Below are 17,980 nucleotides of genomic sequence, written 5' to 3' on the forward strand. Positions count from 1 at the left end.
CGCATACACAGTGCTGGCCGGAGCTAGGGGAGCTCGCAGAGTTTGCAAAGGGAGGTGTCTGGTGACAATGGCGGATGGGGGGTCCCCAAGCTCCACCCTCTGTGCTCTTTTTGGTGGTACAATGATGTAGCAGCTCCCAGGGCTGGAATGCAGAAGCGCAGATGTGGGAAAAGGTCAAATCCTCAGGGCCCACAGGGAGGCACCACTCACCTGCCAATGGCATCTGCAGGGTGTGGGAGAGAGTACAGGGGGTACCACAGGTGGCTCCAGCATTTACACAGCTGAATACCACAGGCTGGGGCCCAACCAAGGTGGCCTATAAGACTAGTGGCTGGGGTGACCCCTCACTTAGCTGTCCTAAGTGGGAAATTTGAACATACGGATGCCAGTGGAGAGGGGTGTCTCTGGTGGCCAAAGAGCCAGGGAATGCAGCTCAGGGGAAACCCACCCACCCAGCACCCCTCTGCCTGGGACTTTCAGGCCCAAGAAGGGGTGGGTGCACTCTAGTTCTTGAAGGAGGTTTGGTGGGGTTGGACACTGAGTCCTCACATGGCGTCTGCTGCACCTTGAATCTAAGGCATCAGAACAGCAGGTATCTGTGGGTGTGCCCCTCACCTGAATGCGATCCCCACCAAATGGAGTAATCTCAGGGACCTGCTGCATAGGTTGCCCCAGCAGAGCCCCCACGGTACCCCCTTTGACAACAGCCCTCTGCAGAGCCAAACAGAATGGGTGACACTGCCCAGGCTGACTAGGGCTTAGGTGCTCACAGGAAGTGGCTACCATAGGTGATGCTGGGGTGAACGGTGCGCACATGCATCTCTGCTCCATGCCTGGGGCCACCACAGCTGTGTGCCTGCACATCCCACCCTCCATCCAGGCCCATAAGTGCCCAGGTGAGTCTTTCCCCTCCTAACAAAGTAGAGACAGTATCAGGAAAACATGTTTATTCAAAAAAAAAAAAAAAAAACACCAAAAAAAAAAAAACCAAGTCGCAGCTTTGCCACTGCCCTTGCTAAGGAACTGGAGGGAAGTCCAGGGTGGGGTGGGGAGTAGGGGGCAGGAAAGAAGAGGTGGAGGGTCTTCTGGTCCAGAGATGTTTGTCTTCTCTCTGCTGGGCCCCACAGCTCCTGCTTGTGTGCATTTGGGGGGGATGGGGGAGACTCAGATGGCGAATCCCAGCTCCAAAAGATTGCGGAGGTCTGACGTGCCTAGCTCCCTGACCTCCCCACTATGGCTTTACTAGTGACCAGAGGTCAAGGCCCCAGGGTCAGGCAACCAGTGCCTGGGTGAGAGGGGAAAAGGGCAAGGTGCATGGAGTCCAATCTGGAAGAGAGCAAGTTGAGGGGATGCATACAAAAGCTGAGAGGCCTCACCCCCCAGTTGGTGGGCTGGAGGAAGCAGGGAGTGCCATGGAGCAGGAGCAGAGGGCAGACTGAGGGCGGGCAGGCAGGCATCCCTGTTGCTCTCCAGGGAAGTCAGTCAGTCTGGGGTCGCAGTGAGGGCAAAGGGGGACCCTAGAGCCCCGTGGACAACTAAGCATGGAGCTGGAAAAGGGGCACTGGGACCCAGTCCTTGGGCAGGGGGGTGACTCCCAGCAGAGGTGCCAGGATTGGAGGGGAGATAGAGAGGACGGCCCAAGGAGGAAGAAGAGCCCCCCCCACCTCGCCTTGGGGGCTGGGAGAGGGGGGCATGTAGCCCTTTAAGAGTGGGGGAAATGGCCGCCCCCATAACATGGCTATGTACAATGGGGATGGGGTACTGGGGCATCTGGAGCCCCTGGAGGAGGGGGTGGGGACAGATCAGGAAGAGCAGACACTGCTCCGTCCCCAGGGTGGCACTCTCCTGTGGCTTTCCAGGGGGACACTGTGCTCCAAGCAGGGGAGCAGAAGACATCCAGAAGCCCTAGGGAGTTGGTCAGCTCTCAGGCTCTCTGCTCCCATGGGGTAGTCCAAGTGACAGGGAGTGGACTAGAGCAGTGACATCATTCATGGGCTGGAATGCACTTCCAGTGACAAAGGAGGTCTCTGCGTTGACCCTGTCACCATCACATGGTGGGAGGAGGGCAGTGAGTTGTCAGGAGGAACTTGGATGCCCTCCTCAGGAGCGGGACAGGGTGCTCGCCCAGTCCTAGTCTGTTGGAGCTACTGCAGATGTCTGCGTACGGATGGAGGCAGTGACATCAAGGACCAGAGCCGGGATGATGCTATTATGGCGTCCCACCTGAGTCTGCTTTTGAGACCCCAGGAAAATGGAGCCTTGTGCTGGCTGCCCTTCTGGGAATAGCTGTGGTGCAGAGTGAGCCCAGATGACAGTGGACACATTGGAGGGCGGGTCTCCCCGTCAGGGTCCTGGTGAATGAGGACGCAGTCTGCTGTGGGCCATGGGCGGTGATCAGCTATGGTTATGGGGATCCTGGCACGGTGGCTCCCAGATGATGGACCCTAGAAGATGAGGCCACCATTGGGTTCCAGGGCTTCGGAATGATGCTGATTCCAGGCTTGGAATGGAACCTAGTGGCATATATAGTTGAAATGGATGGGCTAATCCAGAGAGCTTATGATGCCATGGTTGAAATGGATCCAGAGGTGATGACACTGTGAATGAAGTATACCCTGGGAGGTGATGGCACTGTGGTCAAAGTGCATCATGAGAAGTAATGACACTGTGGTTGAAGTTTACCCTGGGAGGTGATCATCCTGGAGGCATGATGCTGTGGTTAAAGTGGATCCAGGGAAGTGATGATGCCCTGGTTGAATTGGATTTAGGGAGGTGATGACAGACATGGTTGAATGCATTCTGGGAGGTGATGGTGCTGTGGATGAAGTGGATCTAGGAAGGGGATGACAGACATCATGGTTGGAGTTAGGTCCCAATAAGACACCATGATTGTGAATTGTGATGATGGTGGGACTGTGAGGAATGGGGCTAGCATCCATCCTTGAAGATCCTAGTAGAGTGTCCCATCAGCCACAGTGAATCCACCATGGTTGCAAGTCATGAAAGAATGTCACCCCCTTGGCTCTGAGATCCCTCAGAAATGGTGCCAAGATATGGGGTGGTAAAATATGAAGAAAGAGAAGGAGACCACAGTTGTGCTGGGTTGTGGGAGATGAAACCCCCCCCCCCCCTGCAACACACACACACACAGGTTAGAGGGAAATGCTGTCATCAGGCATGGCTTGCATTGACCCCAAACACCATGCCATCATGAGTGGTGGAAGTCTTGAGGTACTGATGATGTCATCAGCAAGTTTGATGCATGTGTCCCTCCCCAGCAGGAGGCCAGGACTTTGTTGACAGAGGTGCCTAGCTCTGCAGTTATGGCAGGAAGAAGTGAGGCCAGCCAGAGGGCCACCTAGAGTCCCAGGCTTGTGAAAATCTTGAGGCAGAAGCAAACAGGGCTGCTGACCTTCCAGAGTCCCACAGGAAGTGACATCTCTGCAAAGGGCAGGACTCAAGGAACATCTGCCCTTTAAAGGGAGTATCCAGTGCAGTCAGTCATGGCAAGGAACTGCCAATTAAGTCACGTGGGGAGCAGGTGACTGCTCTGGTGAAGCCGTCACCGGGGAAAGCTCTGCAACAGTGGCAGTATTTTGGGATGACATCACAGTATGGGAGCGGTGTAGTCCCTGGGGAGACCCTTCCAGAAGGGATGGGGGACACTCTTTAGCGCCCTATTGTGGGCACTGCCTCTGGGAGCCCCTCCTTCTCAGGGGCTGTTCCCCAGCATCCTCCAGAGGTGTCCCGAACATAACCCATGTGTGGCTGTCATCCCTGCGATGGCACAGTCCCTCTGATGATGGTGCAGGGCACCTTCTCAGGTGATGGCATCACGGAAGGAAGTCGGAGGGAGGAGGCCTGCTGTCTAGGAAGATGGCTTTGTCCGTGGAGCGATGACATTATTGAAGGAATTACTTTCCTGGTGACTCCCACGCTAGTGAGGGGTGTCTCTGCACTGATGTCAACAGGGAGGAGTCTTTGTACTGGGGTGATGTCATAGTTCAAGCCGTGGTCTCTGCTAGGACACTGTGTGTGTGGGGTGTCTTGGCCAGGACTGAAAGGTGGCTTCCGGCAGGGCTTCCTCTGTGATGACGCCATGTTAGGGAAGGCATCAGAGCCGAGGCGGGGGAATCTAAGGAAGGCCACGCCCCGAAGGGTGGAGCCCAGGACCCCCAACCCTCAGTCCTCAAAGGCAGCTGTGCCCTGCCAGTGGCGCCCCAGGGCCCCCGGAGGCGGGACGGCTGAGCTGGGCTCAGACCGTCACCTCGTTCTTGCTGGCAGTGCGCAGGTGCTGCGGCAGGTGGTGGCCAGGGATGAACTGCAGCTGCTCCAGCGTGCCCTGGCGCTGGAAGGGTGGCCTGCGCGCCAGCGTGCCCCCGCCCGCATCTGCCACCCAGGCAGGCTGCGGGGAGCCGTGCAGCGCGTGGTGGTGGTGCGCGTGCAGCCCGTGCAGAGGCGTGGGGGGGGCCCCGGGCCCCAGCAGCAGGTTGGAGTGCGAGGCGGCCAGGCCGGCGCGCCCCGCGGGCTCGGGGGGCAGCGCCGGGCTGCGCGGTGGCGACAGCAGGTGCTCGCGGCTCTGGCGCAGCGCGTCGGGTGATGACAGCAGCAGGTGCTCCTGGGATACGAGTCGCGCGCGCGGCAGCGTGAACTCGCAGCGCGCCCGGGCTGAGTCGCCCAGCAGATGCTCTTGCGACATGACCCGGCGCGGGTGAGGCGCGGGCGCCAGGCCCAGCTCCTCAGGGCCGCCCCAGCCGTCCAGCTGGTAGCCGCCCCCGGTGCCCGGCCGCCGCAGTGCGTGCAGGGGCAGCGTCCCGCGGGCCATCTCCAGGGGCCTCCGCTTCAGGTAGGCCTCGTCCAGGTCCTTCTCGGCTGTGGGAGAAAAGCCCCAGTGGGTGCCCCGCCCACCGAGCGCCCCGCCTACGAGGATACCAGCTCCACCGAGTGCCCCGCCCACAAAGGCGCCAGTCTACCCTGGCCCTTCCTCACACGCCTCATACCCCGGAAGGTCCCCCCTCCCCCTCCACACCCCACACCCCGCCTCCCGCATCTGCCGGAATGTTTGGGCCAGGGGTGCGTTTTTTCCTTCAGAGCATCCTTCTTTGGGGAGAGGTGTTGCACAACCCCTGCAGGTGCTCGGGGATCATTTGCGGTACCGGGGGTGAAACCAAGACAAGCAGATCCCAGCACTGTGGCTCTAAGCACAGCCGATTCCCGCCTGCTGGTCTCCTCTTCTGTTCACCCTCTAGGGATCTCTATCAAGTTTGCAGCTCAGCCACGTGGCTGAGTGGCTGAAGCAATGCCCTGCTTTGGGACCAAATTATCAGCAGCCCCCCTCCATCACAAATAATCAGCTCCCAAGATTATTTTTTGGGTCACACCCAGCAGTGTTCAGGACTTACTCCTGGCTCTGCACTTCTGGCCAGGATTGGGGAACCACATGGAATGCCAGGGATGGAACTCAGGTCATTTGCATGCAAGGCTAGTGCCCTCTCCACTGTACTGTAGCTCCGACCCTGCGTGCAAAATTTTGTCTCAGCTTCCTGTATGCTGTTGAGGTGTTTGTGGATGCAATGACCCAATACCAGTGGCTTGTTTTTTGTTCGTTTGGTTTTGTTTTTCTGGCCATACTTCATGCTGCTCAGGTGTTATTCCTGGCTCTGTACTTGGGGATCACTCCTGGCATGGCTTACTCTTGGCATGGCTTGGGGAGCCATCCAGGGGCCAAAGAGATAATTCAGGGGTTTTCAGGTCCTTGCACACTGTAGACCCTGATTCGATTCCTGGCACCACATAAGGGTCACCTGTACCACCAGCCCTTCCCGCTGCCCCCCCAGTACAGAACCAGGAGCAGCCTGTAAACAGGTGTGGCCCTGAAACCAAAAATAAGTGGATTTGGGGCTGGAGAGATAGCACAGCGGGTAGGGCGTTTGCCTTGCACGCGGCCGACCCGGGTTCTAATCCCAGCATCCCATATGGTCCCCTGAGCACCGCCAGGAGTAATTCCTGAGTGAAGAGCCAGGAGTAACCCCTGTGCATCGCCAGGTGTGACCAAAAAAAACCAAAAAAAAAAAAAAAACAAAAACAAAAACAAAAATAAGTGGATTTTTTTAAAGGGGCCTGAGTGATGGTACGGTAGGCAGAGCATTTACTTTACAAGGACCCAACTTGGGTTTGATTCTCAGCACCCTATGATGGTTCCCTGAGCCCGGCCAGGAGTAAGCCCTGAGCATAGCTGAGGGTGGCCCAAAAACGAAAATAAATTCAAAGATAAAATAATCCGCCCAGGCTGAAGTGGGCGGAGGAGTGAGTAATGAAGAACCACGTGTTGAGTGACGAGAGCAGGTTCATCCACAGCTTTGCCTATCTTGCACATGTTAGAAAATGGCCTTAGCAACAAGTTTCAATGCTTTCCTATCATGAAAAACATGTTTTGTTTTGTTTTAACATATACGGGGGCTGGAGATACAGTGGGCAAGGCACTCACGTTGCACACAGTGGACCTGGGGTTCTAGTCCCAGAACCTCATCTGGTCCCCAACCCCTCCTCCTCCTCAAAAAAAAAAAACCCTTTATATATGTGTGCTCCTGGGTCATAAAAAAAAACCCTTTATATATGTGTGCTCCTGGGTCATAAAAATATGAATACAAATCCCAGAAGTTCTTAGTTCTAAGTTGCCAGTTCTTAATTCTAGGACGCTGTGCTAGGAGAGGCCTCTGAGCCTGGGACACCACTGAGAGCCACAGTGACATGCTCAGGGGCCTCTCTGATGGAATTAGGGGAGACGCTTTTATGGTGGCACCAGGAAGAGAGGAGGTGTCTGGAAATGAAGGCAATCCAGGAGAGAGGGGAGAGCTTGGAATCTGGGGGTCAGCTCTGCTCACCTGCCTCCAGCCTCACTCGAAGCTCACGACCTCCCCATTGTCAAACCAGATAGTTAATTTCCTTATTTTGGCTAAATGGCAATTTTTTTCCTTTTTGGGCCACACCTGGGAGTGCTCATGAGTTATTCCTGGCTCTGCATTCAGGAATTACTCCTGGTGGATTTGGGGAACCATATAGGATGGATTGAACCTGGTCAGCTGCATGCAAGGCAAGCTCCCTTCCTGCTGTACTTGCTGTATTATCACTCTGACCTGCATTTCTTTTACTTATTTCTGGTTTGGGGCCACATCTGGTGATGCTCAGGGCTTACTACTGCTCTGTGCTCAGGGATCACACCATTTATTTTGTCTGTAAAGGTGGTGTGTGCATCTGTGTGTGTATGTGTGTGTGTGTGCACACATGCGCGCGTGCATTAGTTTGCACTCTTGAAAAGTGGCCCACGCTGGGTTGGAGTGATAGCACAGTGCGTAGGTCGTTTGTCTTGTACACGGCCAACCCGGGTTTGATTCCCAGCATCCCATATGGTCCCCCAAGCACTGCCAGGAGTAATTCCTGAGTGCATGAGCCAGGAGTAACCCCTGTGCATCGCCGGGTGTTACCCCCCCAAAAAAAAGTATCAAAAAACAAGTGGCCCGTGTAATTCTGATAGAAAATGATCCAAGATGGGCTGAAACTTGCTCAGAGCTGCACACACGGGGTTTTCTTAGGGAAGCCTTTTTTCACCCCAGGCAGCACACGGTACTCCCAGCCCTGATGGCAGTAGTCTCTGAACAGAGAGAACCCCTGAGCACTGGGCATGACCCCCCTCCCCAACACACACACACACGTCCAATAACAAAAAATTTCCTGAGCCAGTTCTGGAACAACTTGGCTAGAAACCCAAGGAAACCTCAGCTGGTCACTATCCGTGGTGCTGAACCAGGCAGGCCCTGTACTCACCTCCACTTGCCCTACCCGCCCCTGTACTCACCCAGCCTCTTGAGCGAAGAGTAGCGGTTGAGTTCCGATTTCATAGCAGCCTCGTAGGACGGGGGCAGGTGGGAGAGGTTGTGGAAGGACCGGGAGCACGACAGTGTGGAGTAGTGCAAGGAGGGGCTGGGTGGAGGGGCTGCCCGCCAGTCTGGAGGGGGTCAGAGTTGGTCAGTGTGGCCCTCCCTCAGACCCTGGGTCCCAGACCTCAGGTGCCTAGTTCTCCCTCAGACCCAAGGATCTAGACTCCTGAAGACTCCTCCCTCAGGCCCTGGATTCAGAACCCACCGCTCCCTCCCTCAGACCTGCACTCCCCAGCACCTGGGTAGGAGACTGATTAGTGCCTGTGCATCTAGTGAGGAAACAGACCCCTGGACTGGCAAGAGCACAGGGCTTCCCCTTGACCCCAGAGGCAGCTGTTCCCTGCCCCCCACCCTGTGTCCCAATGGTCTGTCCATACCCAGTGTGGCGGCATGGTGCTTGGGGCTATTGACATTCAGGTGCAGGTAGTTGTGCAGATTATCTGGGGGGAGATGGAGAGGGGGATGGAGGTCAGGGCCACTGCTGCAGGGGTGCTGTGGCAGGAGCCTGCTCCCCAATCCTGCTCCTCCCTGGTCCAGCATACCTGCATACCCCTGGATAGGAGCCCCTGCCACAGCCTTTGTCCATCCTCAGTACTCCGACATCTGTCTGGCCCTTTCCCCACCAAGGGACTTCACTCTGCTTTCAGGCCTTTCTTCCCTTTGTTCCTGAAGAACTCTTACTCATTCCTCAGAACACAACTCAAATGGCTCTACCTTCTAAATGCCACCCAAACCCTTCCAGTTTGACCCACAAGGCTATCTGGCCCCCATCTGACAAATTCATCAGGTGAACACATTCACAGTTGTGTTCAAAGGCATATCTGGGGGTGGGTGGGTCTGACCTGCAGTTTCTCAGTGCAGAGGCTGAGAATGTCTCAGTAGAGATCTTTAGGGCATTCCAGGTACCAACCCAAGAAGACCCCACTCCCTGCTGAGCCCCTCCAGGGAGGCAGGGCCTGGTCTGTGGTGGGGTGGGGCCAGAGTCAGGCTCACCGAGATTGGAGGGTTTCACGGTGTTGTAGAGGCTCTTGGGCGTCCGAGGGGGCATGCTGTCAGGGCCCCCAATCCCTGGGGTTAGGGAACTGCTCCGGGTGCGGTCCGGGCGGCTCCCAGGTCCCGCCTGATGTCTCAGAATGTCCACCAGTGCCCTAGGGGGATAGCGGGATGGTCAGTGGGCAGGGGTAGAACTGGTGAGAGGGCCTCTGTCCCTCCCTATTCTTATCTTTGGGGGTTTTTGTCAGCTGCCCCTGGCCGCTGGCCATGCCCTCTCATGGCTGACCATACCCATCGCTCCTGTCCTTCTGACCCTGTACCTCCCCAAGGCCCTGGATCTTGGTTTGTCTGTACTGTCTGGGGTTCCTGTGTGCCCTCTGCTCTGTGTGGCTCTGGTGCATCCTCCCTAACCTCAGAATTATCTCTGCCTGCACCTCAGTTTCCCTGTGTGCCCCTTTGCATTTTCCCCCTGTATTTGTGGGGTGTACACCTCATGGTGCTCAGAGCTCAGGGTCAGTCCTGGGGACATTCGCAGTGCCTGGAACCCCAGCTGTGTCTCTTGCATGTGACGCTTGTGCTCGGCCCCTTCTGCTCTCTCTGGCCCACCCTTGGCAGCCTTGCTGTTGGAGTCCCTCACACTGGACCACTCGCCATGGGAGTGGCCCGCCCTGCCCTTCTCTTCAGCCAAGACTGAGGTCTCCTAACTGGCCTCCACCCCATGCCCAGCCTCCCCTGGGTGCCCTTCCCCTCACGGAGTCCCCCTCCCTTCTAAGAGACCCCTGAGCAGAGCTGACTTTCCTTACCACTTCATGACAACCTTCATGCTGCCTGTCCTGTCCTGCCCTGCCCTTGTCCTATTTCAGACAGCCGTTGAGCACTGGCTGGTATACAGGATCCACCACCTGGTACTGGACTGACCATGGGCCAGGACTGGACGTGAACTGATTCTGTTCATGCATCACAGTCCTAAGGGGTGATCTGTCTCTGCAGATGTCTCCCAGAAAGGCTAGGCCACTTGCCCGGGGTCCTACGGCCACCTGTTTGTGCCACAGCAAGTGCTCAGGAAATACCTGTTCAATGCGAATAAGGACCTGAGCCTCAGGGACACTGGACTGCTGGGGGTTGGGAAGGGGAAAAACCTCTCTGGCTCCGCCTCCCAATGCTATGCTCCCGCCCCCGGCCAGACCCCGCCCCCACCGCTCCCGCCCACAGACCCCAAACCACACCCAGGCCCTGTCCCCAGGCTCCCTACCCTCGGTCAGCTGCGCTCACACACCTGGGCACGTTGATCTCCCTATGCGCCCTGGGCGCACGGGACGCTTTGCTGAAGGCCACTTTGGCGCCGACGCCCACTGCCAGGGCGAAGCTGATGACCCCGCACACCACGTAGGCCGTGCTGCCCCCCGGGCCCTCGCCCCCCCGCCCCCCGGCTCCCCCCGCCCGGCCCCCTTCCAGCCACCCGGCCTGGCCGGGCCCGGGCCCCCCGCCCACACCCCCAGCGCCCCCGGCGCCCCCGGCCAGCGGTGGCGGCGTGGTCGCCCAGCGCGGCGTGTCGTAGTTGGAGCAGGAGGCCTGCGCCAGGCGCATGTGGCGGTGCTCGCAGCAGAAGCGGTAGTGGCACGTGCCGCAGCAGAAGCGGTAGGAGCCGGTGCTGCAGTTGAAGGTGGCGTCGTACTGGCCCATGACGTCGTAGTAGCCGTGGCACAGTTCGGCCGGCGGGGGCGCCCTGGCCGCCGCGCCCGCCCCGCCGCCGGCACCGGCCCTCGAGCCATTGGCGCCGCCGGAGCCCGCCGCGCCCCCGCCGCCCGTCAGCGCCCCGGTCAGGCGCCTCAGGTGCGCCAGGAGGGCGGGCAGCGGGCCTGCGGCCTCAGCTGTCGTGGCGTTGGCTGGGCGCGCCCCAGCCGGGTGGGCGGAGGCCAGGAGCAGGAGGGTCGCGAGGAGCAGGAGGGCCGGCATGGGGCGCGCAGGAGGCCGGCCAGGGCCGCCAGGCTTGGGAGAGCCGAGGCTGCAGGGCGGAGGGGAGTGGGATGCAGCGGGGAGGTGCAGCGGGATGGACAGGAAAGATGAGCCCAAAGTTGGGGTGCCCAGAGGGCGGCAGGAGGCGAGAGAACAGAGGGAATGTGGACATGGGAAGCAGTGACAATGTGCACACAGGGAGGGAATGTCAGGGACCCGTGTGGGGGCCGGGTGGGTGGAGTCGGGAGCAGGAGGAGAGAAGGAGGTGGGGGAGAAAGAGAGCGGAGTTGAGAAGTTCTTATGGGGGCCACACCCAGCGGTGCTCAGGGGTCACTCCTGGCTCAGTGCTCAGGAGTGACCCTAGGTGGTGCTGGAGATGGAACCCAGGTCAGTCATGTGCTCAGCCAGCCCCTCCCTCCTGCACCGCCCTCTGACCCTGACACTCAGAACCTAAGTTTGCAGAAGGGCCTCAGGGAGGGTGATCTGGGCATGGCTGCCCCATTGTGTCATGTGGGTGTTACACAGTGGGGGCAGGATGGGGTGCCAGGAGCAAGAGCTGACCATGCCCCGCCCCAGGCAAGGTGCCCCTGCAGAGCACTGGCTTAGCCAACCCACCCCATGCTGGTCAATCCTGTTCAGGCTGATACCCCAGTGCTGTTCCTCTGCGTCCGTCTGTCTCACACATTCATCCTACTCCAAGTCTCTGATCGGAAGGCTTTGTCCCTTAGTCCTCCATCTGCCACTCCTGAAGCTGGACAGCCTCTTGCCCAGCCCTTTGTGCCTGTTTCCCTGTCTGTGGACACGGACCCCCAAATGGTGGGTATGTGAGTGCTGAGAGCAGCTTCAGCTGTGCCATGACCAGGCAGGAAGTGTTTGCGGAGGCTGTTTCTGGACGGAAGAAAGGCTGGGAGGGTAGGCTGCCTCTCCCCACCCCTCCAGTCCCATTCAGACTCAGACCACATAGGGGAGCCCCTGAGGGGATTGTTTCCGGAGGCCCCAGTTGGCTCCTCTGTAAGATGTGGATCAGAGCGGAGCATCTAGGGCACCACTGGGTCCCCTCAGCGCTCGTCACTCTGCTGGACATCACAGAACCAGTGCCAAGCCAGACAGAACCACACATGCCCCAGGCATGGCTGGGGCGCTCCTCTGCCATTCCCCTGCCACTAAGGAAGTGGGGTGGGCCACCCCCTGCCCCTGCCCTGGTCTCTTTGTGGGGTGGATTTTTCCAGTGGGGGCCAGGGCCAGTCCACGGGCATGGACTTGGGGACACAGATTGGGAACCTGGCTCCCCACCTGCTAAAGATGGATGCTTGGGGCAACAGAATGGCATGGTGGGGTGGAAGTGTTACAGCGCAGAAGAATCTCTGAACCAAGCAGCTCTCTACAGAGATGCCTCTGGACTTTAAGCCAGGCCGACTTCACCAGGGTGCCTCAGACAGGGGCAGGCGTCATCCTTCCAGGGGATGCCCCTAAAAACCCTGGTGGCCGCCATCTTCCAGAACCCAATGAGAAGTACAGGTACTCGGGTTTAAGACTAGTGTTTAGTGACTAGTGACGGCAAACTTCAGGCCTCAAGGGATAAGGGATGGGCCAGTCCTTTTCATCCACCCCCCATGGGACCCTGGAGGTCACGCCAACAAACTGCTTCAGGCCGCTACTTAAGCTCCTTAACTGGCCACGATCCAGAGACACACAAAAAAAAGCTCCATCTCTGAACCAAGCAGCTCACTGCAGAGATTTCTCCAGATCCTAATTATCTAAAATTTTAGAATTCCAGGAGCATGCAGCCACTCTCGCAGCCCCACAACATATTACGCTATTCATAGCAAGCAATACAAAAGAGAGTATGGGGGAGATTGCCATAGAGGCAGGGGGAGAGGTGAGATGGGGGTACTGGGGACCTTGGTGGTGGAAGATGTGCACTGGTAGAGGGTTGGGTGATTGATCATTGTATGACTGAAACTCAAACAGGAAAGCTTTGTAACTGTATCCCACGGAGATTAAAAATAATAATAGGGGTGAAGTGATAGCACAGCGGGTAGGGCTTTTGCCTTGCATGTGGCCGACCCAGGTTCAGTTCCCAGCATCCCATATGGTCCCCTGAGCACTGCCAGGGGTAATTCCTGATTCCAGAGCCAGGAGTAACCCCTTAGCATCGCCAGGTGTGATCCAAAAAGCAAAAATATAATAATAATAATAAAATAAAATTAACATTCTGAATTTAAAAAAAGTAATGTGGAGTTCATGACAACTCAATCAGCTTAATCAATGGCTGAATAAATAGCAGTACTCTTATATTAAAAAAAGAAGAGTGTTGGGGCTGAAGTGATAGCACAGCGGGTAGGGCTTTTGCCTTGCACACGGCCGACCTGGGTTCAATTCCCAGCATCCCATATGGTCCCCTGAGCACTGCCAGGAGTAATTCCTGAGTGCAGAGTCAGGAGTAACCCCTGTGCATCACCGGGTGTGACCCAAAAAATGAATAATTAAATAAAATTTAAAAAAAAAAAGAGGGCTGGAGCAATAGCACAGAGGTAGGGCGTTTGCCTTGCACCCGGCCGACCCGGGTTCGAATCCCAGCATCCCATATGGTCCCCCGAGCACCCACCGCCAGGAGTAACCCCTGTGCTGGGTGTGACCCAAACAAACAAACAAACAAAAAAAAAAGAGTGTTACCATGACTGGGTGCTGGTGCAGGGACTCTCAAGAGCTGTCCCATTCCTCTGTGGGTGCACTGAGAAGAGCCATGCAGCTGGGTTGGGCCGGGGCCGAGGTGCTGACACTCCCACATCTCAGAGTGCATTTGCTTCCTCTCGCCTGCACCTCAGTTCCTTCTTTCCAGCTGGGCCCTGCCCCTGAAGTCCTGGCTCCTGGGTGGGGGTCAGCATGGGACTAGGCCCACCCCCTGCTGCTGGCTTCTGGAAACTGAACAGTCTTTCCAGACATCAGCAATCCCGCTTCCAGGCATCTGCCCCATAGAACCAAAGACGTGGGTTCACACAAACTGCCAAGGACCCTCAGGAACCATGGTCTGAGCCCCGCAGCCTCATATATGTGATCATGAGTTCAAATCCTTGGGCCCCATATGCACAATGGCAGTGCTGCCTGCGGTCTTCAGCACTGCAGGTGACTTCTAGCGGGGCCCACACCCCACAAGCATCCCAACTGAGAGAAATGAGTGGGTGCAAGGGCCAGGACATGCAGATGTGATGAGCACTGCAGCAAGTCCACCCCATGAGCACCCCGCCATGGACAGGTGCCTCAGCTGAGAGTGTGAACCCCCCATGGGAAGGTGGGTGAGCCCCGGAGTCCCTTGGGGAGAATGCAGAACTGCACAAGGTCCTGGGCCCCTCCCCAACATCACATGCACTCAAGCACTCATGTAACACACACTGACATACGCCCCACCCCCACAAATATGCATACACACATATGCACTCACACATACACACATACTGATAGGCACACTCACTGACATGCACACACAAACATACTGACACACATACACATGCACACGCACACAGAAGTTCATTCAAATGGCCAATTTGGGGCTCAAAGCATAGGAACCTGAGCTTGGCCTGAACCCCCCAGGTCTGGTACCTGCACTGCATGGGTCCTAGAGCACCGGCCCAGAGCACTGCAAGGAGTGTGGCCCCCAAACCAAATGAAATGGGCCATTTTTTGAGGCAACCTGTATTTTACCTCAAAGGAAAGAAATCCCAAAGCCCCACAGGGCCAGGAGCAGTGGAGCTGCAGTGTGCTCAGGCCCTGCCCCACTGGGCACCCCCCTTCCAAAGCTGATATGCCCTTCCCTTTGCCCAGGAGCCCCTTTGTCAAGGCCTGGCCCGCTCCTCCCTCCTTTCAGGTGGCCTCACATGCTCATGCAGCGAAGTCCTGTCGGTTCACAGCAGCACTGGGGCTGGGGCTGCAGGAGTGAGGTGCACGCCTGGCACCCCTGCTCCCTGGTTGATCCTGCCCGCAGCCATGCCTGCCCCCTTTCCATTGTCACCTTACTCATGTTCTGACCAAACCCAATGGACTCTTAGCTGCCCGAAGGTGGACTGGAGTCTGTGGCAGGAGTCCCCATTGTGTGCGCACGCGCCTGACACACAGTAGGCGTTGAATCTGTGCATGCTTAGGCGTAGGGTGGGGGGAGGGTGCTGCCTAACCCTGACACATAGCATGGATGTTCCAGATGACATGTGATCCAAGAGGCTGGAGGTTTCCCTGCAACTTGGGACACCTGTGCCTGTGACCATGGATGCCTTTGTGCCATGCAGGGCATTCGGACAGGCCAGCAGAGGCACCTGTGCACAATCAAGTGCCTAGACTGTCAGTGAGGGCTCTGGAAGGGCCAGCAGGTAGGGCACTGCCCAGGGAGGGGGGTCCGGGACCGCTCAGCTCTAACCCCTGAGGTACATTTGCTGGTGGGGCTACTCGGTGTGGGAAGAGGCCCCTTTTCAAACTCACATCAGGAGACAGCTGCCTGCCCTCAGCAGATACGGGGTGGGGGGCACCCTGATCTCATCTGCGTCCAGGCTGCAGGCCAGTGCAGTTCTGGCACATGAGCTATCGCTCAGCTGAGTCCCACAGCCTCCTGCAACTGCGCACAACCGGAAGATGTGACTTTGCTGAGTCCAGACATGAGGATGGGAACCTTCTGCCCTTACCCCTGAGGGACAGGACATGGGACATCACTGTCCCAGGACTGATGGGCAAAGTCCTCAGCATCACCCTCAGCTGTTCAAAGCCCCACACATCTCCCCAAGGACCGTACCTGCCACAGCCCCAGGCCCGGGGGTGTCTGAGCAGGCCTGTGACAGGTGACATGTAACACCCCCACAGGCACACCCCCAGACACGGGCAACCCCACCCATCACACTCTCTCCCAGAAGCGCTTTCCTCCACACAGCTGGGAGTGGCTACATGCCGCTCAGGGCTGGAGGGCCGGCACTGTCTCCCCCATACACACCGGGACCCACCCACGACTGGACACACACTCGCAGACGGGCCAGATGGGAGCAGCCATCTAGGAGCTGTCCCCACCTGTCCCAGCTCCTGAGCACCCTCTCTCCAGCCTGCTCTGCTGTGGCCACCCCCTCTCCCTCCTTCCCTCTCCAGCTGTCCAGAGCCAGGTGGAGTGGGAGTCTAGGGGGCTCGGGTACTGCAAAGAGAGTGGGCGAGAGACCCAGAGAGGGAGACAGGAACCCTGAGATAAGGGGACAAAGACACAGAGAGAGGGGGATAGGGATGGGGGACAGAGACTTCAAAAGAGGGAGGTCAGGGAGGGAGGGAACAGACACCCTAAGAGAAGGGGTACAGGGACCCAGTGAGAGAGGGGGACAGAGACCCAGAGAGACGGACAGAGACCAAGAGGGGAACATACGGGGGGGGGAGCAGAGCCCCAGAGAGAGGGACAGAAATCAAGAGAGGGGGACAGATTCAGAGGAGGGACAGTGACCTAGAGAGAGGGGGGACAGAGACCCAGAGAGAGGGGGACAGAGCCAAAGAGGGGGTGACAGAACCCAAGGGGGTGGCAGAGACCCAGAGAGGGGTACAGGGACCCAGAGAGGGGAACAGAAACCCAGAGGGAGGGTCAGCAACGGAGAGAGAGGGGGACAGGGACCCCAAGAAGGGAGAGATGGAGTGAAGGTGCGGAGAAGGTAGAGACCAGGAAGCACCAGGCCTGGTCCCTATCCAAGGTGCTGGGCTGAAGGGTCCGCAGCTGTGGGTGTGCTGGGTGACAGGGAGCCGGGAGCGAGGTGGGGGGTGGGGTGGAGGGGGCTGGGAACAGCTCCCAGCAGGGAGGGCGCCGACCATGCCGTTGCAGGGAGCTGCGGTGACAAGAGGGTCTGCAGAAGGGTCCGAGACGTGCGGAGCCCATCCCAGGATGTCGCGCCAGACGGCCGCCCGACGTGCCCGGCCAGGGGCGAGGGGCCCGCGCCACCCTCAGAGCGCCCCCACCCCGCAGCCAGCCGCGCAACCCCGAGCCTCTCCCTGCGTCTCCCCTCCTCGCTGGCCCTATCCTGAGGTCCCGGCTCTCTGGGGGCGCCTCCTTCTCGGCCCGCGCGCTGCCTGCCCCCGCCCCACCTTTCCCGCTCTCCGCGTCTCTCCCTCGCCTCGCTGCCCGGGGTTCTCCCCTCTGGACCTCCCCCGACCCCCGACCCTCTAGCGGACCCCGCCCGCGGTCCAGGTTGGGGGGGGCGGTGGGGGGGCGCTGCGGCGGGAGCTGTGTGTTCCCAGCGCAAAATAGACTCCTGTTGCCATGGCGACGCGAGCTCGGCCTCCGAGACGCCTTGCTGAAGGCTGCGGGTGAGGAGGGGGGACACCTGGATCCGGAAGGCGGGGGCCGGGGGCGCCGACGCCCGGTCCCCAGGGCTCCTGGAAGGTGGGGTGAGGTGGGGCTGAGCGCCCTGATGCCTGGGACCCGGGACGGGCTTCCTGGGGGACCAGAGGACTCCAATTCCCTGGCGGAGCCAGGCAGGCGGGATGCTGGGGCACTTGGAGACTCAGAAGCTGCTTCTCAGGCCCCCAGGCTGGGGGCGAGTGGGTGCAAGGACTGCGAATCTCGAGGGCTGCGGGCCTGACTGGGGGTCCCTACTCCTAGAGGCTGCAGAATTCCGAGAAGCCCCATGTGGATGCCCGGGATCCTGCGTCTTTAGGGGGGCAGGGACCCCTCCGAAGCCGCTGTCCGTCCTTCCCATCCATTCATCCATTCATCCGCATGCCAGTCTCCTCCCTCCCGTCTCCCGGTCCCCTTGCCTCAGTCTCCCCCTCCGCATCGGGGTGCGGTGGCGCTCACCTCACTTTCCGGACGCGGGAGCCCTGGGGTGCCGGGGGCGGCGGCGTGGGGGGCGGCCGAGCGCGTGTCTGCCCGCCTGGCCGGCGGGGCGTGTGCGCGCGCGCGGTGCCGTGTAAAGCTGCCCGCACGCAGCTCGTCTCTGTGCAGAGGTCGCCGCGGCCGCCCCGCGCCTCTGCCTCGCTCCCGCGGGTGCCCGGAAGACACACCTCCTCCTCCCCACCGCCCTCCTCCCCGCACCCCACAGTCGCCCCCGGGGTACCCCCCAACCCAAGAATGGTTGGGCCCGCCAGGA

At 58.9% G+C, this 17,980-nt stretch overlaps 1 protein-coding gene across 4 annotated transcripts; it reads right to left on the reverse strand.

Moving 5' to 3' along the window:
- Nucleotides 1-932: 932 nt before the first annotated feature.
- Nucleotides 933-17,894, reverse strand: SHISA7 (shisa family member 7). 4 transcript variants are annotated; one of them, XM_055145258.1, is made up of 6 exons: nucleotides 17,689-17,894; nucleotides 10,207-10,935; nucleotides 8,931-9,085; nucleotides 8,315-8,377; nucleotides 7,856-8,005; nucleotides 933-4,872 (listed from the first exon to the last, which is right to left on the reverse strand). In XM_055145258.1, the coding sequence occupies exons 2-6, from the start codon at nucleotides 10,884-10,886 to the stop codon at nucleotides 4,256-4,258; spliced, it is 1,665 nt and encodes a 554-aa protein (XP_055001233.1). In that variant the 5' UTR covers nucleotides 10,887-10,935; nucleotides 17,689-17,894; the 3' UTR covers nucleotides 933-4,255. The 4 variants fall into 4 exon arrangements, with proteins under 4 accessions (XP_055001233.1, XP_055001232.1, XP_055001235.1 ...); XM_055145257.1 differs by having other exon boundaries at nucleotides 10,183-10,935; XM_055145260.1 differs by lacking the exon at nucleotides 8,315-8,377.
- Nucleotides 17,895-17,980: the final 86 nt, after the last annotated feature.

This window comes from Sorex araneus, chromosome 8 (assembly GCF_027595985.1).
Source record: "Sorex araneus isolate mSorAra2 chromosome 8, mSorAra2.pri, whole genome shotgun sequence".
In the NCBI taxonomy this organism is placed as follows: Eukaryota; Metazoa; Chordata; class Mammalia; order Eulipotyphla; family Soricidae; genus Sorex; species Sorex araneus.